The sequence below is a fragment of the Vanessa atalanta genome, chromosome 5 (genome assembly GCF_905147765.1).
Source record: "Vanessa atalanta chromosome 5, ilVanAtal1.2, whole genome shotgun sequence".
In the NCBI taxonomy this organism is placed as follows: domain Eukaryota; kingdom Metazoa; phylum Arthropoda; class Insecta; order Lepidoptera; family Nymphalidae; genus Vanessa; species Vanessa atalanta.
This window is the reverse complement of record NC_061875.1, coordinates 7740280-7768239: the sequence shown is the minus strand read 5'-3', so window position 1 is coordinate 7768239 and position 27960 is coordinate 7740280. Positions and strand designations below refer to the sequence as shown.

At 36.0% G+C, this 27960-nt stretch overlaps 1 protein-coding gene across 50 annotated transcripts; it reads right to left on the bottom strand.

The window, feature by feature from the left end:
- Positions 1 to 996: 996 nt before the first annotated feature.
- On the bottom strand, positions 997 to 27960 carry LOC125064164 (collagen alpha-1(III) chain-like). 50 transcript variants are annotated; one of them, XM_047671046.1, is made up of 37 exons: positions 27799 to 27960; positions 14624 to 14798; positions 14173 to 14389; positions 13525 to 13721; positions 13237 to 13369; positions 12648 to 12714; positions 12506 to 12539; positions 12098 to 12238; positions 11859 to 11930; positions 10592 to 10741; positions 10394 to 10456; positions 10137 to 10277; positions 9980 to 10042; positions 9564 to 9704; positions 9409 to 9471; positions 9101 to 9241; positions 8490 to 8582; positions 8225 to 8368; positions 6754 to 6921; positions 6493 to 6717; positions 6286 to 6456; positions 6079 to 6168; positions 5827 to 6042; positions 5530 to 5754; positions 5179 to 5493; positions 4918 to 5142; positions 4738 to 4809; positions 4531 to 4692; positions 4162 to 4305; positions 3613 to 4017; positions 3541 to 3567; positions 3406 to 3423; positions 3235 to 3297; positions 2749 to 3144; positions 2587 to 2640; positions 2302 to 2496; positions 997 to 1761 (listed from the first exon to the last, which is right to left on the bottom strand). In XM_047671046.1, the coding sequence occupies exons 1-37, from the start codon at positions 27826 to 27828 to the stop codon at positions 1184 to 1186; spliced, it is 5814 nt and encodes a 1937-aa protein (XP_047527002.1). In that variant the 5' UTR covers positions 27829 to 27960; the 3' UTR covers positions 997 to 1183. The 50 variants fall into 50 exon arrangements, with proteins under 50 accessions (XP_047527002.1, XP_047527014.1, XP_047527017.1 ...); XM_047671058.1 differs by lacking the exon at positions 3541 to 3567 and having other exon boundaries at positions 3406 to 3432; positions 3622 to 3648; positions 3757 to 4017; XM_047671061.1 differs by lacking the exon at positions 3406 to 3423 and having other exon boundaries at positions 3235 to 3288; positions 3550 to 3567; positions 3613 to 3657; positions 3766 to 4017.

Below are 27960 nucleotides of genomic sequence, written 5' to 3'. Positions count from 1 at the left end.
GTCACGGTCATAAGTGCTAAGGATTGTATTAATCATATCTAAAATTGTCAAAACACATACTTTAATCTCCTCATTATAAGTTGCTTTTAAGGCACAGTATTTTTAAATGAAAATTAACATAATTTTTTTAGAGATAAGTGAGTCGGTAGAAGAATAAACCATATATATAATATATGGTTACGGATAACCAGTAATATTAATAAATTATTTTTATACGTGGTACCTTATACTCATTAAAAACCACTCGTAGAAAGTAAATTTCGAATGTGTCTCCATTGTTTTTGAAATATGTATTAAAATGTGCATTTTGTAATGAAGTTCTTTTAAGCGGCTTACAGTAGAGTGAACTGACAATCATCACGTAAGAAAAAAGCGTTATGCCCCCCTCCAAGCGAACTTTCACTCTTATATCTATTTTTCTTCTTTACGCATTTTTTGTTATCGTTTTGATTCACGCGGGATTTAACATAACAATATTATTTCTTTCATTTTATTATTTAATTTTCAAACGTTGTTCATTTATTTCATTGTTAATAACATTTAATACATAATATAAAGCGAATTTAACTACGATCGAAATGGGGTGTCCTAGGACACCTGTACTTTTTATTTTTAATTTAACATAATGCAATAATTTTATATTAAAGTCAACGAAGAAAAAAATTTGTATATTAAACTAACGTTAGATGTTAATTTCGTTTCACTCCTAATTTATAATACCTATCTGGTAATGTCAAATGTCGTATTATAACATTATCGAGTCATAATTACACATTTTGGATTATCCTTAATTTTAATCATGTGACTGTTGTTGCTTTGCATTGTTCAACAAATAGAGAAAGACGGGAAATAATAAGACGATGAATAAATTATAGATATATTTATTTATTTACTCTTAAATCTAAACAATTGACCTTGTTTATGCCACAAATTGTAAAAAACTAAGTATTAAAATATAAAAAGAAATTTATTCAAGTCAAGTACAAATTACATTTGTAAATATTACATACTGGTCATATTTAATGATGATATTTTGAATTTAAAATCATCTTTCTTTTCTGAAGTTATCAGAAAATAAATATTAAATTTGTAAAATATTTTGAAATCGTCCAAGATATTGTCGGTCGACCTCAAAATAACTCTTAACCTTATTTAAAATTTTACTAGCCATAAATCTAAGCATTTATGTGTGATTTTTCACCTGTTTTTTCACTTTCTTGTCATTTGTTACTTCATCGAGCACTCTGGCATGAACGGCTATCCTCTTAAGGCTTCTTCGCGGTGGTTTGATTTCATTTTTCAATAGATTTTCAAGTTCTGTCAATGATTTAATTTCCTTCAAATCATTAAGATCTACACTACGCCCACCATTTAGTCTTCCAAAGTATCGATAAACATCTCTGCTTGCTTGGCATTGAGCACAGTTGTATGGAACTGATACTGCATTGGGGAAGTTCTGTTGCGCCGTTTGCATTTCAGTGTTATTTCCTGGGCAATTAGGTACAAAAACAACTGGAATAAAACCTATTATTCCATAAGGAGTGTAAGCTTGGTTGCTATTCTGATTATTTTGAGACTGTGACACAGTATTTGAATCATTATTGCCCGGGTTTAAAAGGTAACAAGGGCATGATCCAGGGCTTGGCACAATCGGCAAGGGGTAAGGTATGACGTATATCGGGAACGGTGGCATTTGACTTGATGGAGGATAGACGGGAGGTTGTACTCCAGTTCCAGAAGGTTGTCCCATAGTATTATCTCCTGCAACAATGATAAAAAATCGGTTATATTAAAAATAATAAAGAAAAGACGACGACGAAAATATGACTTTTCTAGACTAGACTACTACTAGCGTAGTGCTCGATTGAGTTTTCCAACGGCAACATGTATAAGACACCATATGACTGCATTTAATTTTCATACATGTCGTATTAAGTCACTCAGTCTGCCTCTTTTCTACTCTTTGTTTGAGCAAACATTTTACGGTTACTATCTATTTAAAAAAAGAGACCTAAGTATCAATTTTCCTATTTCTAATTTTACAAATAGCAAATTTCCTTATAGATTATCTCCAATTTACCGCCCTTATGAGTTAAAATTTCATAGAATCGCAGCAGCCGAAAGTGGAGCGACACTACTGGTTGCGAAAATTAGAGAAGAATTTAGCTCTCGTTCAGTGGTCTGCGATTAAGTGAAAATTGTTACATCCTACTTGTCTTTGCTAACAGGCCATACAAGCTATATAAAACTTTTAGTGATGGTGGTTTGATTAACGATAATTATCAAAAAGAATATACACACCATTTACACCGGGTTTTTGATCAGTAAGTTGTCCTTGTTGTCCTGGGTATTCTGGTTGTCCTTGTGAACCGGGTTGACCGTGCTGTCCTGGTTGTCCTGGATATCCGGGCTGTGTAGGTTGTCCTGGTCCTCCTGGGTAGCCTGGCTGGCCGGGTTTGCCTGGTTGGCCTGGTTGGCCCGGTGTGCCTGGTTGGCCTGGTGTACCTGGTTGACCTGGCTGTCCTGGTTGTCCTGGGTATCCAGGCTGTGTAGGTTGTCCTGGTCCTCCTGGGTAGCCTGGCTGGCCGGGTTTGCCTGGTTGGCCTGGTTGGCCCGGTGTTCCTGGTTGGCCTGGTGTACCTGGTTGACCTGGCTGTCCTGGGTATCCCGGCTGTCCTGGTTGTCCTGGGTATCCAGGCTGTGTAGGTTGGCCTGGTCCTCCTGGGTAGCCTGGTTGTCCGGGTTCGCCTGGTTGGCCCGGTGTTCCTGGTTGGCCTGGTGTACCTGGTTGACCTGGCTGTCCTGGGTATCCTGGCTGTCCTGGTTGGCCTGGTGTACCTGGTTGACCTGGTGTACCTGGTTGGCCTGGCTGTCCTGGGTATCCTGGCTGTCCTGGGTATCCTGGCTGTCCTGGTTGTCCTGGGTATCCAGGCTGTGTAGGTTGTCCTGGTCCTCCTGGGTAGCCTGGCTGGCCGGGTTTGCCTGGTTGGCCTGGTTGTCCCGGTGTTCCTGGTTGACCTGGTGTGCCTGGTTGGCCTGGTGTACCTGGTTGACCTGGTTGTCCTGGGTATCCAGGCTGTGTAGGTTGTCCTGGTCCTCCTGGGTAGCCTGGCTGGCCGGGTTTGCCTGGTTGGCCTGGTTGGCCTGGTGTACCTGGTTGACCTGGCTGTCCTGGGTATCCCGGCTGTCCTGGTTGTCCTGGGTATCCAGGCTGTGTAGGTTGTCCTGGTGTACCTGGTTGGCCTGGTTGTCCCGGTGTTCCTGGTTGACCTGGTGTGCCTGGTTGGCCTGGTGTACCTGGTTGACCTGGCTGTCCTGGGTATCCTGGCTGTCCTGGTTGTCCTGGGTATCCAGGCTGTGTAGGTTGTCCTGGTCCTCCTGGGTAGCCTGGCTGGCCGGGTTTGCCTGGTTGGCCTGGTTGGCCTGGTGTACCTGGTTGACCTGGCTGTCCTGGGTATCCCGGCTGTCCTGGTTGTCCTGGGTATCCAGGCTGTGTAGGTTGTCCTGGTCCTCCTGGGTAGCCTGGTTGTCCGGGTTCGCCTGGTTGGCCCGGTGTTCCTGGTTGGCCTGGTGTTCCTGGTTGACCTGGTGTGCCTGGTTGGCCTGGTGTACCTGGTTGACCAGGCTGTCCTGGGTATCCTGGCTGTCCTGGTTGTCCTGGGTATCCAGGCTGTGTAGGTTGTCCTGGTCCTCCTGGGTAGCCTGGCTGGCCGGGTTTGCCTGGTTGGCCTGGTTGGCCTGGTGTACCTGGTTGACCTGGCTGTCCTGGGTATCCTGGCTGTCCTGGTTGTCCTGGGTATCCAGGCTGTGTAGGTTGTCCTGGTCCTCCTGGGTAGCCTGGCTGGCCGGGTTTGCCTGGTTGGCCCGGTGTTCCTGGTTGGCCTGGTTGGCCTGGTGTTCCTGGTTGGCCTGGTGTACCTGGTGTACCTGGTTGACCAGGCTGTCCTGGGTATCCTGGCTGTCCTGGTTGTCCTGGGTATCCAGGCTGTGTAGGTTGTCCTGGTCCTCCTGGGTAGCCTGGCTGGCCTGGTTTGCCTGGTTGGCCCGGTGTTCCTGGTTGGCCTGGTTGGCCTGGTGTTCCTGGTTGGCCTGGTGTACCTGGTGTACCTGGTTGACCAGGCTGTCCTGGGTATCCTGGATGTCCTGGTTGTCCTGGATATCCGGGCTGTGTAGGTTGTCCTGGTCCTCCTGGGTAGCCTGGCTGGCCGGGTTTGCCTGGTTGGCCTGGTTGGCCCGGTGTTCCTGGTTGACCTGGTGTGCCTGGTTGGCCCGGTGTTCCTGGTTGACCTGGTGTGCCTGGTTGGCCTGGGTATCCAGGCTGTGTAGGATGTCCTGGTTGGCCTGGTTGGCCCGGTGTGCCTGGTTGACCTGGCTGTCCTGGGTATCCCGGCTGTCCTGGTTGTCCTGGCTGTCCTGGGTATCCTGGCTGTCCTGGTTGTCCTGGGTATCCAGGCTGTGTAGGTTGTCCTGGTCCTCCTGGGTAGCCTGGCTGGCCGGGTTTGCCTGGTTGGCCTGGTTGGCCCGGTGTGCCTGGTTGGCCTGGTGTACCTGGTTGACCTGGCTGTCCTGGGTATCCCGGCTGTCCTGGTTGTCCTGGGTATCCAGGCTGTGTAGGTTGTCCTGGTCCTCCTGGGTAGCCTGGCTGGCCGGGTTTGCCTGGTTGGCCTGGTTGGCCTGGTGTTCCTGGTTGACCTGGTGTGCCTGGTTGGCCCGGCTGTCCTGGTTGTCCTGGCTGTCCTGGGTATCCTGGCTGTCCTGGTTGTCCTGGGTATTCAGGCTGTGTAGGTTGTCCTGGTCCTCCTGGGTAGCCTGGTTGACCCGGTGTTCCTGGTTGGCCTGGTTGGCCTGGTGTACCTGGTGTACCTGGTTGACCAGGCTGTCCTGGGTATCCTGGCTGTCCTGGTTGTCCTGGATATCCGGGCTGTGTAGGTTGTCCTGGTCCTCCTGGGTAGCCTGGCTGGCCGGGTTTGCCTGGTTGGCCTGGTTGGCCCGGTGTTCCTGGTTGGCCTGGTGTACCTGGTTGACCTGGCTGTCCTGGGTATCCTGGCTGTCCTGGTTGTCCTGGATATCCGGGCTGTGTAGGTTGTCCTGGTCCTCCTGGGTAGCCTGGCTGGCCGGGTTTGCCTGGTTGGCCTGGTTGGCCTGGTGTTCCTGGTTGGCCTGGTTGGCCTGGTGTACCTGGTGTACCTGGTTGACCAGGCTGTCCTGGGTATCCTGGCTGTCCTGGTTGTCCTGGATATCCGGGCTGTGTAGGTTGTCCTGGTCCTCCTGGGTAGCCTGGCTGGCCGGGTTTGCCTGGTTGGCCTGGTTGGCCCGGTGTTCCTGGTTGGCCTGGTGTACCTGGTTGACCTGGCTGTCCTGGGTATCCTGGCTGTCCTGGTTGTCCTGGGTATCCGGGCTGTGTAGGTTGTCCTGGTCCTCCTGGGTAGCCTGGCTGGCCGGGTTTGCCTGGTTGGCCTGGTTGGCCCGGTGTTCCTGGTTGGCCTGGTTGGCCTGGTGTACCTGGTGTACCTGGTTGACCAGGCTGTCCTGGGTATCCTGGCTGTCCTGGTTGTCCTGGATATCCGGGCTGTGTAGGTTGTCCTGGTCCTCCTGGGTAGCCTGGCTGGCCGGGTTTGCCTGGTTGGCCTGGTTGGCCCGGTGTTCCTGGTTGGCCTGGTGTACCTGGTTGACCTGGCTGTCCTGGGTATCCTGGCTGTCCTGGTTGTCCTGGGTATCCGGGCTGTGTAGGTTGTCCTGGTCCTCCTGGGTAGCCTGGCTGGCCGGGTTTGCCTGGTTGGCCTGGTTGGCCTGGTGTTCCTGGCTGTCCTGGTTGTCCTGGATATCCGGGCTGTGTAGGTTGTCCTGGTCCTCCTGGGTAGCCTGGCTGGCCGGGTTTGCCTGGTTGGCCTGGTTGGCCCGGTGTTCCTGGTTGTCCTGGTGTACCTGGTTGACCTGGCTGTCCTGGGTATCCTGGCTGTCCTGGTTGTCCTGGGTATCCGGGCTGTGTAGGTTGTCCTGGTCCTCCTGGGTAGCCTGGCTGGCCGGGTTTGCCTGGTTGGCCTGGTTGGCCTGGTGTTCCTGGTTGGCCTGGTGTACCTGGTGTACCTGGTTGACCAGGCTGTCCTGGGTATCCTGGCTGTCCTGGTTGTCCTGGATATCCGGGCTGTGTAGGTTGTCCTGGTCCTCCTGGGTAGCCTGGCTGGCCGGGTTTGCCTGGTTGGTCTGGTTGGCCCGGTGTGCCTGGTTGGCCTGGTGTACCTGGTTGACCTGGCTGTCCTGGGTATCCCGGCTGTCCTGGTTGTCCTGGGTATCCAGGCTGTGTAGGTTGTCCTGGTCCTCCTGGGTAGCCTGGCTGGCCGGGTTTGCCTGGTTGGCCTGGTTGGCCTGGTGTTCCTGGTTGACCTGGTGTGCCTGGTTGGCCCGGTGTTCCTGGTTGACCTGGTGTGCCTGGTTGGCCTGGTGTACCTGGTTGACCTGGCTGTCCTGGGTATCCCGGCTGTCCTGGTTGTCCTGGGTATTCAGGCTGTGTAGGTTGTCCTGGTCCTCCTGGGTAGCCTGGTTGTCCGGGTTTGCCTGGTTGACCCGGTGTTCCTGGTTGGCCTGGTTGGCCTGGTGTACCTGGTTGACCTGGCTGTCCTGGGTATCCTGGCTGTCCTGGTTGTCCTGGGTTTCCGGGCTGTGTAGGTTGTCCTGGTCCTCCTGGGTAGCCTGGCTGGCCGGGTTTGCCTGGTTGGCCTGGTTGGCCCGGTGTTCCTGGTTGGCCTGGTTGGCCTGGTGTACCTGGTTGGCCTGGCTTTCCTGGGTATCCTGGCTGCCCTGGTTGTGTAGGATGTCCTGATTCGCCGGGGTAGCCCAGGTCACCGGGTTTGCCAGGTTGTCCTGTTTGTCCGGACTGCCCTGGATATCCTGGTTCAGTAGGTTGTTCTTGTCCAGGTTGTCCTATAAAATATATACCAATGTTATATATTACTATTGTTAATTATATTTCAAAATAATGTGACACTTTAATGAATAATACCAATTTATTTTTTAAACGTAAGACTATTCTTATTAAACAGATAATTTTGATGTTCTTAATATAGGTAGACAGACTGACAAATGGGTCACTGTGTCTTATAAATGGTCACTTCCTTTATTAACAATTCCTTACATCGCTTTCAACCTTGGAAACTAAAATTTTATATCCCTTTTATCTGCACATCCTTCGAATCGGAACACAACAAAACTATTGACGTTTGACAGTAAAATATACAATGCGCGTTTGACGTCAATGCATTAAATGATAGCGGCTCTTTAAGACCAAACACAAAAAACAACAATCAAATTCAATGATTAATATAAGTTAAGTTTGTTTTTTGTCATTTCATTAATTTATAAAATCCTATAACATTATCGGAAATATTGTTAGATAACTTCTAACTATATTTCCGATTTTCGAGAAGCTATCAACATAAGTTACAAAATGGTGAATAGTTGCCATTCCGAATTATTCTAAAAATGTTTAACCTAAAGTAAGGACGGCTCAAGTTTAGACTTGAGCCGTCATTCTTAATTCAAATCCAATGAAATTAATTCAAATCTTAGGTTTTACTGGAAAATCTTAAGATTTACCTTAGTTCAAGCGTTTACAGTAACATATATAATAAATATGCATGATTTACTTTTTTCTTTAATTTCTTTGTGAATTATTTTTTTCAATAATTTAATTAGTTTTCTATTCATTTAATGTGATAACGTCGGCGCCAGTGTATGATTTGATGTCTACCCAGGTGGACTTTTACAACGCCGTAAAGTATGTATGTATAATATTTATATATTTTAATGTTTCTATGTTAAAATATATATATATATATATATATATTATCTTAAAAAAATATCCTTCATTAATAACGCTATAGAGAAAATGTATCCAGAAGAACTAAATTTATTGACATTTTTTTATATTTATATATATTATATAAGATTACTATACGGAATATTATCGTCACGAATCGATTAAAGTCATGCAGTGAACATCCCCTAAGCTAAGTTAAGCTAAATACCAACCACTCATCAGATCTATCACCAAACAGCATTACTTGGTGTTGTTATGAATGAACCAGTGTAATTACAGCCACAAGGGACATAATACCTTAGTTCCCAAGGTTGATGGCGAAATGGCGATGTAAAGAATGGTTAATATTTCTTATAGCGCCAATGTCTACGAGGCGGTGGTCATCACTTACAAAAAATATATATATACCTGGGTAATTTCCGCCACCAGGACCATGAGCTCCAGGTCCAACTGGGCCGCCGGGGCCGCCGGGGCCTCCAGGGCCTCCTGGCCCACCTGGAGATCCAGGACTGCCTGGTTTGCCAGGTGTACCAGGGTAGTAGCCGCCTTGTCCTTTAACAAACATACCCCAATCAAAACACGCTTTATCAAGGTAAGCGTTTTGATATTCTAGCAGAATAGTCCATGTTGGATAATATATGAATATTATGAAAAATAAAAGATAAATAATAACCTGAACCAGCTGATCCGCTAGGTCCACCGGGTCCAGATGGACCATTTGGTCCACTGGGGCCGTTTGGTCCATTGGGTCCTCCAGGTCCAGCTCCTAAAAAGGTTATTTGTATATTAACATTTCAAAATTTATATACAAATAAATATTTATTACAACTAATTAATAATTAACGATTTTTGTATATATGTATATCATGGGGATCGCGATGGCATTGATAATAGTAATAATTAGTATTTCATATGTTTATTTTATTTATTATGTTTAAGATTGGAAAAAACTATATAATTACCAATAACTGAAATTAAATATAAATTTATATTTGATGCGCTCCTTCAATTAAAAGGGATATCTACATCGTAATAACAATAAGAATTATGCTGTCTTAGTATTTATAATGGAAATATATGTAACAGATAAAATTTAAACTAAACAAAGACTAAATGAAATAATAATGCAATTATATTAAGTAAATTTTCAATTTTCTTTGTTTATCTATCTGATAGTAGTGTGTGTCATAAATAAAGTTTTATTTAATTATTTCTAATTGAAGTACATAATTTCTTGACTTATTCTCGTGTATATGTATTTTAATATACCAAAAAAGTATAAACCTTGGCCAGGATAGTAACTGCCACCAGGACCATGAGCACCTGGGCCACCAGGTCCACCGGGACCACCAGGTCCGCCTGGTCCACCTGGAGACCCAGGACTGCCTGGCGTGCCAGCTGTACCAGGGTAGTAACCACCTTGTCCTATAGTAATAAAATTAAATCGAAATTATAGGTCGTACCTGAACAATTCAATATATTTATGTAAGTGGTTTCTCCAAAAAACGAACATAATATTTACATCCTATTTGAGGGGAAAAGGCAATTTCCTGAAAATAGGTATTATTTTTCTGTTTTTAATGGTGTTTTACCTGATCCACCAGGTCCACTTGGTCCGTTGGGGCCGTTCGGTCCATTAGGTCCACCAGGTCCAGCTGTTGAATTATAATTTATTGGTTGAATTAATTCCTAAAAGATAAGTATATCGCAAAACAAAATTCTTTTTCTCGCTTTAGATTTTATATACCTGGACCAGGTTGGTATCCGCCACCGGGGCCATGTGAACCAGGGCCTCCAGGTCCACCGGGCCCACCAGGTCCTCCTGGGCCACCTGGAGATCCAGGGCTGCCTGGCGTGCCAGGTGTGCCAGGGTAGTAGCCGCCTTGCCCTATAATAAACCAACCAAATCGAAATATTCTATATTTGTATACTATAATAACTTTAGAAGCAGATACCTCTATTTTATTAATCTGTCGTGAAGATTATGTGTTTTTGAGTTAAATTACGTTTAAATAATGTACTGTTTGAAATTTAACAGATACTAATTGGATTCAAAAACATTTTTTTACATATTATTATGTGTATTTGAAAAAGAAGTGAAAATTAAATAGGGTACATAAATTAGCATGTATTAATATGTCATGTTAGGTGAAGCGTGTGTACCTTGTCCGCCAGGTCCACTCGGTCCGTTGGGTCCGCTAGGTCCATTAGGTGCACCAGGTCCAGCTATTTGAATTAGAATTTACCGATTATTTTAATTTCTAAAAGATAGTTATAACGTATAACGTACAACAACTATTTTTTTTTAAGTTTTGTGTACCTGGACCAGGGTAATATCCGCCACCAGGACCATGAGAACCGGGGCCTCCTGGTCCACCGGGACCACCAGGCCCTCCTGGGCCACCTGGAGATCCAGGGCTGCCTGGCGTACCAGGTGAGCCAGGATAATAGCCACCTTGCCCTATAAAAACAATATAAAATTGAAATATTCTATATATTATAGTAAGTATACCAAATGAGGTAATTTTTAAATTTGGTCTATACAAGAATACACATTAAGTAATCTAAACTATTTACCTGATCCATTAGGTCCATTGGGGCCGCTGGGTCCGTTAGGTCCAGTAGGTCCTCCAGGTCCAGCTGTTTAAATGTTGTTTATTAGAACCAATCAAAGTCATAGGGTAAATTATAATAATTGTAGTCAGCTAATCTCTTTTATTTAAAAATATATATATATATATATATATATATATATATATATAATATGATATGTACTTTGGCCAGGGTAGTATCCGCTTCCAGAGCCGTGAGAGCCAGGTCCTCCGGGGCCGGCGGGACCTCCGGGACCACCAGGTCCTCCTGGGCCACCTGGAGATCCAGGACTACCTGGAGTACCAGGTGTGCCAGGGTAGTAGCCACCTTGTCCTATAACAGACCAATAAAATTTAAATACGATGTATAAATAGCTTTACAAGCAGTTAACCTCTATTTTGTTAATTTATCGTTAATCTACCATTTTTTGATTCGCACTTTTAGAGCACATCTTATGAAAGTGTAAATATATCACCACAGGTATAGATACATTTTTATTTATTTATTTTATTTAAATACTTTATTGTCCACCACAAAGTAAATGGAACAAAAGGCGATTTTAATGCCTGAAGGCATTCTCTGCCAGTCAACCTTTAGGTCAAACAGAAATACATGAAGGTGGTTTTTAATAATTGACAAAACATAACAAATATAAAAAAATACATACATACACAAATAGTATCTACGAAATAAATATTGATCTATTTTATCTATAGTCAAAAGATTTAAATAATAAATTATAATAGTGTATAATAGAAGTCGTTAACTAGGGGCTTTCTGACAACATGTGCTTACGTAGACGAGTCTTAAAAGTAAATTTAGTAACTTTTCTAATATGTTCGGGTACTTTGTGCCATATTCGGACAGCTTGAACGGAGTAGGAATTAGAGACAAAACCGGAAGTATGAGTAGGAACAGAAAGAAGGAACAGAAAGAATATACATATATATCATATTTAAATTATGTTTAAATAATATATTGTTTTAAATATAACAACTACTAACTCATTTTCAAATAATGTAAAATTCAATTTATTTTAAACCGATTTTTAATATATTATTTTACTTTTTTAGTTTAGTCCACATTTATATACAAACTCATTATTTTATACATATGAGAACAAAAGTTAAATTTAAATAGGATACATAAATTAACACCATTCAATAGATCATGTCAGTTAGAATCACATTTTTATAATTTTATAAATATCAATTAGTACATATCTAATAACTAACCGACTGGAATTGAATCTCAAAAAACTAATAGCAAGAAATAATATTTTACAAGTTATTTACTTGTAAAATAAGCAAAGCTTAGCCTCATTCTAAGTAATCAAAATAAACTGGTGTTTTATTCTGACTGGTGTTGATTATGGATAAAGAATATATCTATAGTGTTTAAGCTTAAATATTAAAAGCCAGAGAAGTAATTTGTAAAAAAGTGTCTGTACCTTGTCCACCAGGTCCGCTAGGTCCAGTGGGTCCGTTGGGACCGTTAGGTCCAGTGGGCCCTCCAGGTCCAGCTGTTTAAAAACTCATTTTTAATAAAGCTTTAATAGTTAATTTCAATGCAAAAAGTATCCCGATTTGTAAATGTTTAAATTACTTCCTTTTGGAAACATAATTTGTTATTGAAATAAAAGTATTTAGTAGTAATTACATAATTTACTTTTGAAAAAAAATAACGTACCTGAACCAGGGTAGTATCCACCACCAGAGCCATGAGAGCCGGGACCACCAGGTCCACCGGGACCACCAGGACCTCCTGGGCCACCCGGAGAACCGGGACTGCCTGATGTGCCGGGTGTACCAGGGTAATAACCGCCATTTCCTGTATCAACATTTTAATAAAAAAACAATGCCCCTAAAAGATTTCTTTTTACAGAATAATATTAATTGCGTTAAATAATCTTATTTTAAAAATTAAGATATGAAATTAGAATCACAAACCAGAAATTTATATTAGATATAAATACGCCTGTTATAATTGTCATGATAGATTTATAAAATTGTCTACGCGATAAAACACAATTCTCAAGATTAAAAAAATAAAATTAATGCGTCATAATTGTTAAAAAAATATATTAAATAATCTTACCTGGTCCACTTGGTCCATTAGGACCATTGGGTCCGTTGGGTCCATAAGGACCATTGGGTCCATTAGGTCCATTGGGTCCATAAGGACCATTGGGTCCGTTGGGTCCATAAGGACCATTCGGTCCGTTAGGTCCATTAGGTCCATTGGGTCCATAAGGACCATTGGGTCCGTTGGGTCCATAAGGACCATTGGGTCCGTTAGGTCCATTAGGTCCATATGGTCCATTAGGACCGTTCGGTCCATTGGGACCATTTGGACCGTAAGCTCCATTACCTATAATTAAAATTTCACTATTTATTTATAGCAAAAACATAATACCTTGCTATAAATTTTCTGCAAAATGCATTCAATTCAATATTTTATGTGTATAATTAAGTTTTTCTATAGTGTCCAAAAAGAAAGATAAAGTATATCTCGGTCGTAAAATGTCATAAAGTGATGTAAGATTGGCAATAATAATAACATTTAAGACATAACCGAATAATTTCTAAGCTATTTATTATTGGATCGACAATCGATCCTCTTTTTTTTGTCTAATTTATTATTTACACAATTAAATATGAATAAAAATAATCAGGAGGCGATAAATATAGACGTTTAATTCTCAAATTGTTTGTTTCTTTCAACATTTCATGTATACTGATTATATTATTATACATATTTAAAACATCTAGCCTAATGCTAGGCGTAAGTAATGTTAATACAAATTATGTTTATTTTTATTACACGTACCAGAGCCTGGATAGTATCCGCCTTGACCGCCTGGGCCTCCAGGTCCGCCTGGGCTGCCTGGTGTACCTTGACTTCCGGGACTACCAGGACTTCCTGGTGTACCAGCAGTACCAGGGTAATAGCCACCTTGACCTGATTAAGTAAATTAAAATAAGATTTATACGGTGTGTACTTATCTAAATATTTTGCGACTATTTGATTATTATCTATTGATAAATCTTTATAACTATCTAATAAATCAAGAACAAAAATACATTAGCTGTGGTTGTAAAAAAAAAAAAACGAACCGGGGTAAACTACATCAGGTTTCGGGTTACTGGTTTGGCTAGCGCTATCTGGGGCTGGACTAGGTGGTTTCGGTTTTGGTTTCGGTTTCGGAAGAGGCTTTGGAGGAATACCGCCAGGTGTTCTGCCACATCCACTAGGTAGATATAACTTATTCCATGGTACTATCTGCCCAGGTATCTTGCTTGGTTCCATAGAACTGGAAATTGAGAAAAAAAAACAAATTGACAAACGTGTTTGAATTATTTTTATGTGGTATCTACTTGTTATATATATGAGTTTGAATATTTGATATATAGTTTATATAATTAATTTTTAATCAAGTATGTCTTGACAGCTTTAACTAAAATGTCGTTAACGGTAAACAAATACAATGCTACACAATGCTGTCTTCGTCTAACAAATATCAAATAAATGATGACACAAAGAGAGTTAAAGATCTCTGTTTCAATATAGACCACGTTTAGCTAAGCAATGTTTTTAAGTAACGTCGTTAATGGTTTAATTGTAAAAATAATTAATTATTTTTTAAGTGGGCTATTTATATATTTTAATTACTATATGTGACAAACAAAAACGTATATATTTTTAATAACGACAATATTAATTTTTATCATAAAAATACTAAAACATTAAGCTTCATTTCTTACTTTTCGTCGTATTCGTGATTTGCATCTGGGTAAACTTCGACTGGTTTTTCGGGTTCGACAACTCGATAGCCGTGGCTGTCAGCGACGTAGTGAGTGGCTCGTAGGTATCCGTCGGGGTCGACATATCCGTAACAACCGTATGTGACACCGTCTGGTCCTCGATTCTCGTGGTGAAACTGACCGTTTGGACCCACGTCGTAACCAAATCCATAAGCATCTGTAATTAATCGTATAGAAGTTAATAAAATCATAAGCGATTCTGTATCAGTAAAATTATATTTAGAAAAAAAATTGTCTCTTCATAGATTAAGTCAGTTGCGAAAAATTACCTTAACTGTATGTTTGTAGTTAATTGAAATAACATTAGCCCCTGTGGTTTTTCAAAAGCAAAATGGCTGACTAGTGTATTTTTTTAATAATTTGAAAAGTGTGAAAATAAAATAATACTAACTGGTATCATAGTTGGTTTCATAATATTGTTTTTTCTCTTCATCTTCGATGTCAACTACGATTTCTTTCTGGTTATCTCCATAATTGCCGTACTCTCGTGCTTCTTGAGCGTCTGCTTGAATTAATGCTCTTGTTGCGGCTGCATCTTCGCTGGCCTTCGTGATGACCAGTGAAGCCTGAAAAATGTGATATAGTATTAAATGTGATTAGAGAATCCAACCCATATTTTAGCAGCGTGGTAGAATGAATAGAATAAATTAATGTGGAAGTAATCTTTAATTACTGATCCTTTTGTATGGAATTTTACATTGACACCTTAAACCATGGGTTCATTTTAAATTTAGCTTTATATAAACATAATATTTAAAACAAAAAACAATGATTTCCAACCAGAAATATAACTCAACAAAGTCGAGTCGAAATTTAACTTTAAAATCATTATATACTATTGTCAGGACAGACAGACAATGTGTTTATACATAGATGTATATACCTTTTGTTATAATTATTATACAGTGTGAGTACAGCAGTAATGTAAGTGCGTTGCCTAAATATTGAATAGACATTTACCAAATATGTCGAAATAAAGGTTTATTTTACGTCATTAAACATTATATTATTTTGAAAGTCAAAGATTATGACGAAATGAATTAAGAAACATTGAATAACTAGAGAATAAGCATCAATGGGTATAAATATTACGATTCTGATTTCTATGTAACGACGAACTTATCTCACGAGACAATGCTGAGTTTGAGCATAATGGTTCGCATACATATATGATTATTAAATGGAATCAATTGTTGAATACAAATAGCTTAATAAAAGTTTAGGTTATATATAGTATGTTAATATACGAGAAACGTTTTTTGATTTGTTCCCGTGGAGTTAAATTCCATAGTAAGTGTGCGAATAGTGGCGGTGGTGATCATATAATGTAAATTAATTCTGTATTATATTTGAAAACGTTCAAAGTATTTATTTTGTAATGTATTTAAATCTTAATAATTATTTATTCAAGTAGGCTTTTATTAGTACATTTGAATCGTCATTTCACAAGATAATTTCAATCAATGTAAAGTTACCGTCGATTGGGTATAAATATTCCTCACACGACAAGCATGTCATTGGTTACTCCTTTACATCGATCATGTATTATATAATATTTATGAAGCATAAAATCACGAAAATTAGTCATATAAATATTTTTCATAATAGGTTAGAAACATATTCATTGATAGAGATGCAGTAAAAGTGTGTCTTCTGTAGTTAAATATATTACTTTGACACTATTTCTTACATACAAATTGCATATTAACGCTAGTTGTGCGTGTTTGTTCCTATGTTCTGCTATTTATACACGGTGACAAGTTTGTAGTACTACAAGCTTAAAAATTATTGCGTATGTTTCATATCTATGTCAATTGAAATGTTCGTAAAGTTTTGTCTTATTAGTATTTATCATTTTAAGCTTCGTAAGAATATCAGTAGGTCGTATTTATTATATTGTGTATGTTCAGGAGCGGATTTAGGGGAGAGCGACAGGGACTCTAGCCTCCGGGCTGCTACAATATGATATATTTTTTATAGATAAGAAAAAAAAACATTCAAAAAACATTCGATCACAAAGGGAAAAAATTTTACATGTCTTATCTACAATGAAATTTTTTAAAACATTACAAATTTCTCATTGTAAATTTGCCAATTTATTTGATAATGTTTCAATAAAATAGCCTCGTCGAGTTTAAAAATTATAAGCCTTTTAATCTGACCCTGATATTAATGTATGCCAACTAAAATTGTACGTGATAATCTTTATTCTCATTACATTCGTTTCAAATTAAACAAAGTAGTCATTAGATTAATTGCTAGCGGTTTCATTGTATGGCAAATGACGGACAACATATCTTCGTACACTAAACTTCTATGTGTATTCCGACATTAACTAGTATTGACGTAAAATTCCATGTTCATAAAAACCTTTCTAGATTTTATTAAGCAATTTTAATATAATATAAAAACAAACTAGATATTGGATTTTTTATTGATTATGAGAAATTAATAGTTTATTTGTATTCAAAAACAATATATTCTACAATTTGAATAAAAATACAAGTGCTCATTTGCCATTTTGAAGCCTAACCTTTGTTTATCTAATAGCAATCAATTGCAAAACTGTCAAGGAGTTCGTACAGTCAGCCAGTAAATATCAAATGTGAGCTTGTTGCTGTATGACGCTAAATCAAATATGTGTTCATTTAATAATTTTCGTTAGAGTTATCATAATTCTAACCATATTTTGACATTAATACTTTGTTTATATACAATTTAAAAAAAAAGATAAATAAACAATATTTTTATTAATAATATTAATTTATTAATACAGTTAAGTGTATAAAAATAATATTGAGGTAAAAAATATTTTAATCATTCAAATTGCATGTGGTTGCATCGACATTTTTTTAAAAAATGTTAAAGTGAAACGCAAAGGCAAAGGCTGGTCTCAATGAGCAGCATAATATTGTCGTTTTTAGGACTTAAAAATTAAATAAAATCGTCTTGTGTTCATTTCGTGGCTAAGTTTCCTCGTTCCATATTTCTTAAATTTCGTAATTACTTATTTATATGTAGGCGGTAGGAACTTTGTTAACATAGTTATACTTTCAAAAAGTTTCTTGGAGTTGCACCTTTTGATTTATTAATTTAACTTTGAAAGAACATCAATAAGAATTGAATCATCATTATTTTGAATATTTAATTCTCATTTATTATCATTGATATAAGCGTATTTATCGATAAAAAATAACTATGTCTGAAGTTATTTTATTTGATATTTTAAAAATATCTTTCTGAGACGGCATAATTAAGTTATATTATATCAACATATTAGGCATGTAGACATAAAATATTTAGAAATAACCCAAGTTTATGTAAGCAGTGCAAAAGTTACTAGGTTTCTGATACACATTTGCATATGAGATTTTATTTAATCTACACGTCCGTGATGCTAAACTGAGTTTTTCAAAGAAATTACCTTTAAAAAAACTAAAACAACTCTGAATTCATTTACATTCATAGTTTTTCTTTCTTTACAAGAATAGTAGTAATAGTAGTGTAGTAATACTAATAATAGTCGAAAAATAGTTTCTATAGTTGTATATTTATTATATAAAATAGTTTCAATGACCATTATTAATAGGTTTATGATTTCTATAATAGTAACAAATGTACCGTAATAAACAGTTCTTATAAAAATAATTATATTACGTATATCGTTTTAAAAATATTAAAAGAAAATAACGGGTATCAAGACCCAATTTATTTTATAAATTTGTTGGAACGGATTACTAAAGGGAATTTCGGTCAGGTCAATCACGAACGAAGTATCATCGTCGTGTAGAGGATAGGTTTTAAATTCTGCCCACGCGCGGTTTATATTTTAGCAATGTCCATGGTGTTCGTGACCGTAACCTCACTATTTACAACAATCAACATACCGTCTTAAGTTTCAGGATCACGTACGAGACAAGGATCAAGAAAAATAGTTTTGATCCTCAAACCGGACGTGTAAGCATTTGAAAAAAGCACTCGTGTCCAAACCTTGAAGTTTGCCAAAATATATATGACACAGTAACGCCAAGAAACTGTTTTTAAATGACTTATCGTGGACTTGGCACAGAATGATATCGCACTTAGGCAATCGCCAGTGACAAAGATTCTTGTTTCGTGTTTACTAAGAAGTTCTCGTGATTGCTACATTTGAATGGGTAATGGTAATGATGCGCTTTGTAGATATTTTCTTTACATTGTTTGTGATATTAAGAATGCTAGATATGTTTGATGTAGATTAAAATTATAATACTTGTTTTTAACGTTACCAAGTATCTAGAGTATTTAAAAAATATATATATTTCCGATTCCAAGAAATAAGTATAATAATAAGTATAATTGTAAAAAATATTGTATTTGCAGTACGCCTTCTTACGACTAAATTGGCTAAATTAAATTGAGTTCTAAACACGTCCATCTGAAGATCGTTCAAATCCGGAGAAGTACCACTGAATTTACATGTGTTTAATTTGTGTTAATAGTATCTCATGTTGTGTGGTGGAGAATAAGATAATAAGGAAATTTCATTTTGTTCAATGAAATAATGATACAAGTGTATTCAGATTCTCCTCAATGTAATTTCATTTATAATTACGATTTTTTTTTTACTATATAACAAAAATATGCCATCAGTCTAATCAAATACGAGAAATATTTGGCTGTAACGATTTCATTAATAATTAATTTTATTTCCTAATTTCCTACAGTGACTAATGAACAATCCAGTCTTTAGAATAGGTCATTTACGAGAAGTTACTTTACCTTAATTGTATTAGTAAGGAAATGCAATGTGCCTCAGAACAATATTTTTTTCTGAAGATTAAATTCGCAGTCTTTTGGATTGCAATACAAAATGTAAATAGTCCTAAGTTTTCGAAATCCGAAAAAGAAATTGACCGTTTTATTAACATAATATATGAACAGTTATACTTACAGCGGTTTACTAGTAACATAGATGTGTAGTACGAGATCCGGTTGAATAGTTACATCATAATGCAATATTACTGCAATAAACACAGTCGGCGTGATGTCGCGTTATTTTTACGTTTTTATTGACAAGTACTCTATGCGATTCTATTAAAGATTTAATGTGACTTGAATACCCGTGTTCATTGCCATTTAACTTTTATTTAGTACCTTATTGCTCGCTAGATGTGCAACCTGTCCCTGATGTTTATATGAAGCTTTAAATTTTAATAAAGAGCGAACGTGATTTACCTTTTTTTATATTGTAAGATGTAAGATAGACCATTAGTGAATAGTTCATTGATTCATTATTCTTTAGTACTTTTTTTGTAATAAAAATAAAATTTTAATACGACTTCCTTACTTTTTTTGTAAAGGAAAATATAAACAGTGGTTTTTAAACGGTAGTAGGCATCAAGGCCTTTATAAACATACACGCGTTCGAAGCTCGTTCCTAAAATATTATCGATTAGACCTTCCATTAATTATCATCGTCTTTCGTCATCCGTTATTGTATTCGTTGTTGTTAAATAAAGGTTATGTTTGACTACGCATTTTAAAGACAATAAAAATTTAAATGTTCTAAAAGTATAAATAATTTTGACACAATCTTTATTCAAAAAATCCTGTTTAAACAAGAATGATTTTGTTGCCATGCGTTAAAAAAAGTTTTATATTATGGCAAGAAAGAATTATTAGTTGATCGTTCAATAAAGTATGAGCAGAGTGGTTAGAACGCGTGCATCTTAACCGATGATTTCGGGTTCAAACCCAGGCAGGCACCACTGAATTTTCATGTGCTTAATTTGTGTTTATAATTCATCTCGTGCTCAGCGGTGAAGGCAAACATAGTGAGGAAACCTGCATGTGTCTAATTGTAACGAAATTCTGCCACATGTGTATTCCACAAACCCGCATTGTAGCAATGTGGTGGAATATGCTCCAAACCTTCTCCTCAAACGGAGAGGAGGCGTGGATGACGTTCAATAAATACTAGTACAGTCGGCTATTTTGATTGGAGAATGATTATTGTTAGTATATGATCAAGTACAGAGAGTTCTTATTAAAAACGTAGTTTAAGTAATATTTAAAATAGTTCACTTTTTTTATAGTAATAACAAAAGTAGCAAACACAGAAATTGCCCAGTCATTCAATAAAACGCATCATAAGAGAGTATGACAACGGGCCCCGGGAACGGGATCCGATCTTTCTTTCAATTTTTTAAGATTACTTTTAAGCTGGAGTTTGAGTGATAATTAAAAAAAAAGTGCCAAAAAATTCCGCAACTTTGGAGAATGAAATACATCAATATGAGTTATTATTGTTGTGTCAAGGTGCGGTAGGTGACGCCAGCTACTTATGTCATACACTCTCCTATGTTTGGACGGTAATTTAGACGTTAAGTGACTGCTAAAACCGGTGAAGGTCGCCTGCATCCGGCTGTCTATAATTTTTTCAACTTCGGAACTGCAGTTGTGAAAGTGAACATCGCTTCTGTAATTATTGTATTCTTTACAGATCATTAATTGTCACGGATAAATCGTTAATCAATTTTCGAATAATATTTTATTTTCGATTATATTGAAGGGACCTTTCTCTTATAACACAATATGTATGGTTTAAAATAACAACATATTTAAACCTTTATGTTGATAATAAGTAGAACTATGTTTTATGCATGATTTCAACGAAACTTTTAAAATTATAACCTTGATATAAGATATTGTGTTAGGGGCAGCTAAATACTTTCTAAAAGATAAATTAAATTAATTTAATAAAGAAGATTGTGGGTTCGAACTCAGGTAAGCACGTACATGTGCTTAATTTAGATTTATATTTATAACTCACCTTGTGCCCGGCGGTGAAATAGCATTTGAGCAGCATGGTAAAATGAAAAAAAAAAAGTTTCACCGTAGACCTTTTTAAAATTATTTATTATAAATTTTAAACTGCAGCCCGATCAGCAATATTACGCATTGTTTGTTCGTTTCTCCGGCTTAATTAACTAATTAAATGGTTAAATATTTTTTACTTCATAACTTAACTCGTTAACCTATAATTTTACTCGTATGTATTAGCATGTAGGCTGCGTTCGAATGAAACTTGCTTTGCACAAAACTAACTACTGGTTTTATATTAGTTTATATTACTAATATTTTTGTTAAAAAAAGGACTTAATGAAGAGCTTAAGCTATTTTCGTATATAAATTTACGGGTTGGGCACGAAGGGCTCGGTATATTTTAAATTCAATTCAATTTTTATCAGAACAGTATTTTTGGGAAGGGTATAAGTTTTTCTAAAGAAATCCTTGCCACCTAGTGCTCCTATTAGATACACTTATGCCCGCACGAATTCGAGGCCTGTAGTTAGTTTATGATAATGCCATTTAATGTCAGTGTTGTAATTGTAAACAAACTTTAGTCAATGTTGTTAGCATATCAAATATCTCCTGCATTCTTATTATATTTACAGTGAGTTGGTAATGAAATAAGCAGCAATCTTGAGACATCAATGAGTCGAGGTTGACTTGGCTATTTAAGAAAACACTTGGCTCGTGGTTTCGATGCAGTAAAGGTCCTATATATTACGCAATTATGTTTGTACTTATACAGAAATACATACAATTTGTATGTATGTTTGGCTTATCCTAACTAATTTGATTCGCGTCTTAACTACAGAACCGATCATAGTGAAATTTTGTATACACTTTTTTAGAAGTTCAGAAAATTACACGACTTCCCCCCCTTGACCCCACCATAAGCAGGTGAAGCTGAGTTAATTCTAGAAGTTCATTCGGAAACTAGTTTCATTCTAAATTTTTTTTTAAAGTAATTATTCAAATACATAATATTAATAATAGTATCAGTTAAATATACGTAATATAAGGAAACCGTTGTTAAAATTTTAATTAAGTGCCGTTTGTTACTTAATTTTAACATTCATAATTATAATTTGGTTCATCACGTCTAACATTTTCTTGTTTTTTAGATGTACAATCGGTATTTCATCATGTCATTGAATGGGTTAAGAATGTCGTGAGAAATAGACAGATTGCCCAAGCTGGAATCACGATAGTGTTAAAATTATACATCTTTTTCGAATCGAATCATGACGAATAACTAGATTTAAAAAATATATATAACAAGGAGGTTTTATAACGACGAGGAAGTTTGTTGTTATTGAGCTTCACTCTTCCGTGATTAGGTCTAATATTGCTCATTTATAAAATTGTAATCTCGTTCGGTATTGCATAGTATTGTGAGTTCATTTGTGAAGTGAGAGGTTCGATATATATATATATATATATTATTTTCATAATTAAACAATAATATTTTAATTCAAAGGCTTTCTACTGCAAAAAATATTGTGTTGTTAACAATGGTTAACGATTTTATGTTACGTATTTTCCAGTCACAACACAAGTACTCGAAAACAAAGGTGCATAAAGTAGGATGGCTATAAATAACTACAATACTTAAAAAAAAAATTATGAAAAAATACATTTCAGGCTAGTTCTAAGTAGCTGATTTATTAAAAATTTCATAATAAAAAAATACTTAAACTACTGTAACCCCACAGGTACATATAGCATTATTAATGATCACTGACATAAAACCCATATCTTATCAGCCTTTAAAATTTTATATAAAATTTACAACCTTTATATCACTCTAATATTTACATATGAAATATTGAAAAGTTATTTAAATAATCTATTATTAGTTTATTTAAATTTAAATTTAAATAGTTTCCATTGTAAGTACATTAGAATTATAAAAGATCTTGATTATATTTTCATCCCGCAATCATGATTTATCAAAGTATATTTTGTAAATCCAAAATAAAAAAAATCTATTTAAGAATATTAAATGGGGTAGTTATTAATGCAAATTACTAGAGCGAGTTCAATATGTACATATCTCGAAATTATTTGCCATGTGAAATTTGTATTTGTTTTGGTAAAAATAACGAAAAAAAAAATATAATTTAAATTAATTTCTTAAAATTTAAATTATTCAAAAGGTCGTATCGGCCGCATCAGTCGCATCTTTAAAGATTACGTCATTAGTCGTACAGCCGCGTTCCCAGTCAGAGGTGAGCCGGTCCTATCCTCAACCTTTAAACTATTCTAATCTCATACAAGTGAGCCGTTAACACATGTCTCATTCACATTTTATACGCTGAACCGGATCAATTCGTTTTTAGTAATAAGATGTTTTTACTTCTTAACAAAAATAGATGTGACTCATACATTCTCCCCACTTTAAATTTTGCTAAATATTTCGACTGTCTCGTAAAATAATTTAATATTAACCGGATTAAATTAATGTCATTTTTTTGTATGTTTCGTCCGTGTTCTGAGTGTACATTTCAAAAGATCCGAATATTAATTGAATCGATTGCAAGATTCGTTGTAGTTTACCAAAGTAGGAAAAAATGATAAATATTTTATGAGGTATTCATACGAAATTCGGTTAGGTAATCGGTCAACTTTCGTGATATCAAAATGAAAACGACTAGTTTCCAATTATGAACCCTTATCTCTTGTATTCTAGCGAGGAAATTGGAGTTCATTTCTATTTCATTTATTTAGACACTCAAGTTGTGATGGCTTAGTAATTAGTTGTTGGGATTCGATTAACTACAAATATTTTAAAAAAGTAAAACGAGTTAGTTTGTATGTATCGGGTAATCTCCAGAACTAATTATCCAATTCTAAAAGAAATTTCACAATACGAGGTGCACGAGTATAAATTGCACGCGAAACCGGGTCTGTTCGCTAGTCTCGAATAACGTAAGTATAATGACATGCACTTCTGTCTTGCTTATACAACTTACAACTCGGAATGCGAATTAAAAAAATATAATTATAACTAAGACACATAGGTACTACATACAAACATATTGTGTTAAATTATTTTAATTGTCATATATATATTGAGTCGTGTCTACCCATGGATATGTGTCTACCGCATACTGTTTATATTGTACTACTTCTAAACTTCGTTATCGGTAATATCTCGCTGCGTAAAGACGTAAAACCCATAACGGAATCTTAATTACGATGTTTTATTAAGATAGTCCATTGTCAAGATCAGTTATGCCAAATTTTAGTTTTGTTCCGCCCACCGAATCAAGCTCTTTGACGCAATGATTGACAGTACAATGAGCCAGTCCAAAGACTCGTACATCAGTCCATTGAAAGACACCAGACGATGTCAATGTCCTGTTATGTTCGTCATCCTTGCATCACCGATGGTCATAACAGGTTGCAATATTAATAAAAGGCATAATAAGAGAAATTTAATGTTGCACAATGCACTATTGAATTTTCAACTTATTAAAATTTATCATTGTCATAATCTGTAGACCTGTAGATTCGTTTTTGTTTAACGATTTGGTAATTTCATAATTTGTATATGAATTGAAATTGGATAGGAAATTTGTTGCGATACTACGTTAGCAGTATTCATTCAATAATTTCACTATTAAGACGTGCTATTCAGGTGTTACGAGTCGGTTAAGCCTGTTAGAATAAGATATTTGATCTGAACCATATACATACACGTTAAATGCTATTCTTTAATAACAATAATTCAAAAACATATTAAGAAATACAGAATTAACGGTGAATAATACAAATTTTCGATTAAAGCAATTATTGTAAGAATTTGTTCAAATTTGTTTATATATTATGTATCTTTATAATATATACTATTAGTTATGTACTCTTACATCCGCTAAGTAACGACTAACAGGATTGAGACAAAACGGGTTCGGTTTTGTAGATTGAGCTGATTTTTAATGTCTCATAGCCTGATATAATCTTTAAAACTAAATTACTTAATGACTCTGTATAGATATATAAAAGTACATACATACTCGAAGCCTGGGAATGAGTATTATCTCGCAAATGCTGAACTACGTAAAAGACAAACGTAATAAAAATTTTTTTTTGTTATATTTACTAAGTATAGAATTATTTAAAAAATATATGTATATTTACATTCTATATTCTTGTTTCTTAGCATAATGCGATTTAAATGAATTTATTTAAATATTTTTCATAATAAAAAATAATTATTTACATAAATACAAATATATTTTGTGATTATAGAGTTAATAAAACATAGCTTTGTAAAACATAGATACATAATACATACGCGAGTAACATCATTACACTATAATACATGTAGGAAGGTTTGTTATATATGTACAACGTGTGGGTTGCCATTTTACCATTTTTGGGTTTCTTATCGAAAGTAATATTATACATTATAACGGTGAAAAAAAATATTACTGAATAAGGTCATTCAACTCGAAATTAATTAAAATAAAACAATATTGTTTATTCGTTTTCTTAGAAAATAATCGGTCTATTAAATCCAGATTATTGAAATGATTTTTAGCTTGTTATTGTAATACTATTTCAAGAAATCTGATACCACGAACTTTTGACCTTTTAACAATCAAATAAATTTAAATATTATTTTTTAATGTGACATAATGTAATGCTTTGAATTTATAATTAAACCCAAGTCCAAGGAAATCTAGTCATCATTTAATGGTTAGAAGGATCTTTTGTTGTCGTATTGTTTTTATGATTCGATATATGTTTGTCTTCATGTATCGTAATTGAGACATCAGTATAGTATTATTAGGAACACAAAAATTCATCAATTTGTGAATATGTATTGATATGTTATTAAAAGACTATATTCTTCCGAAAAATCCAAATTAAAATTATGTTTTTTTTTTTTACAGCAAGCGCGAGATATAATCATAAGCATGCAAAAATCTAAATATTCAAGTACCTACTCATAAAAGCACTTTTGAATCGTCATGTTACGGTGTTGAATTAAATGTAAAGTTACTAGATAGTCGTATCTACCGAGGAGAACCGGCAAGAAACTAAGTAGTTACACTTTTCCACCATTTTAATTTCATAGTGTGTCAGTAAAATACAAATAAGTATAAAAAACCCCAGTGGTTTTATCTAATTCAATTCCTGTTACGTTAAAATATTTTTTAGTGTTTCAAAGTATAATCAACTTTGACTTTTCAACTCTACAGTCTACATACATTAAGTATATAAAATTCGACTCTTCATCTAGCCTTGTTGTATTAAAATTCAAATATATTTTTATTAAAGCGTTGTATAAAAGTTTTATCATATAAAATAACTTATAAACTTAGAAACAATAACAGGGTACAGTTAAGAATCAAAAGATATGTGAAATTTATGTTGCGATTTTTATAAGTGTGTTGTAGTGTTTTGTGTGTGCTTGTTCAAGAATTTATTTCAGATTCCTATTTATTGCATGATATTAAAGACTACGTAAAAAAGAAGGATCAAGTTTTCATTTCAAATTTGAATTAACAATACTATTGTTACAAACAAATTTGAATTTACATTTAATCCAATACTGTACGAATGTGACGATTCAAAAGTACTATTTTGGGCCTACTTGAATGAACAAATCTTTGTTTATTAAAATTATATATTAAAGCGTTTCATATATTCTAGAATTGTACATAAATGCTTTAGAAATGGTTTAAATTACAATACCTCATTTTATGTATATGTGCAAAAATCTATAAAAGCACGACACACTAAATACATTTTTGAAGTCACGAGTGAATTTACTTTTGTTTTTTTTTTTTTTTTAATGTGAAATAGCTATGTAAAGTGTTTTGTGGGTCGGTTTGATTTATTGCAGGTGAAGAATACAGCTTTGGGATAATACAAATTATTTTCATGATATAAAGTGAGTGAGGCAGTCTGTAAACTACGGACTGCACGGACCGGATATTTCATGAAAACTAATTTTTATTTCTCAAAAACAAAGTATAAAATTGATAAAGTTTGCTTTAAAAGGAATACTTATAAAGATACATATGTTTTCTGTTACGACCTACTCTTTATTAATATCAAATATGTTGCGTGCACATTGTCTTAAAATCCTTTGACTTGTTTTGGACAATTACGATACAAATATGATTAAATTGTACATAACTAATTGTAACATTTCCTTTCTGTTTAAATTACATTGTAAATTTAATTCGTTTATAAGTTTATTACGTTTTACATAAAGCCATCATAACTTCCTTAAGGATTTCGATGTAAACTTTTTCAATTAAAACGTGCCAGAATGATTATTTCATAAATAAGAGTTTTTAATGCATAGTGCTTTTTAAATATGATTGTATTTATAAGGTAACTTAGTTGTAACTTACATGCATGAATTAACTTAGCGCCCTAAGTATGATTCAAACATCGCTTGTATCTCGAAAAGGTCAAGGTCGCCATAGAAATGACCGCGGTTTCAATTCGAACATAAATATATCAAACAGACAATATTATCTGATATTTAAATTTAATATTCACTGGATATTTTTATTATACGTTTATACATATATTTGTATATTGTACTTTTTTTTTTTACGTTATATTTCAATAAAATAATACTAAACTTATATCTAATTTATGAAAACAGTATTAAGCGTAATATATTTTAATAAATATTTTAACCGTTAAAAACTCACTATAAAAAATAATACTCCGTTTTTTTTGATTAACAATATCCAATAAACTTACCAAGAGGTAAAATAGGATTCCCGGCGCCATGGCACGGGAGATGGCCGTTCGGGCCTCAGCACTGTCTTGCTCCAGATATACAACACAAGGTAAAGCCTCTACAGAGCCGGCTAAGCTCTGATCGTGCTAAAAGTCGCTAACATGCCCCGCTCTCCAGCGGAT

Coding starts and splice junctions, on each gene's coding strand:
- LOC125064164 (XM_047671021.1), bottom strand. CDS start 27,828: ATGGCGCCGGGAATCCTATTTTACCTCTTG. Junction 10,043..10,136: donor CGGATATTACCCTGGTCCAG/GTACACAAAACT, acceptor TAATTCAAATAG/CTGGACCTGGTGCACCTAAT. Junction 6,457..6,492: donor TACACAGCCTGAATACCCAG/GACAACCAGGAC, acceptor CAGGACAGCCAG/GTCAACCAGGTACACCAGGC.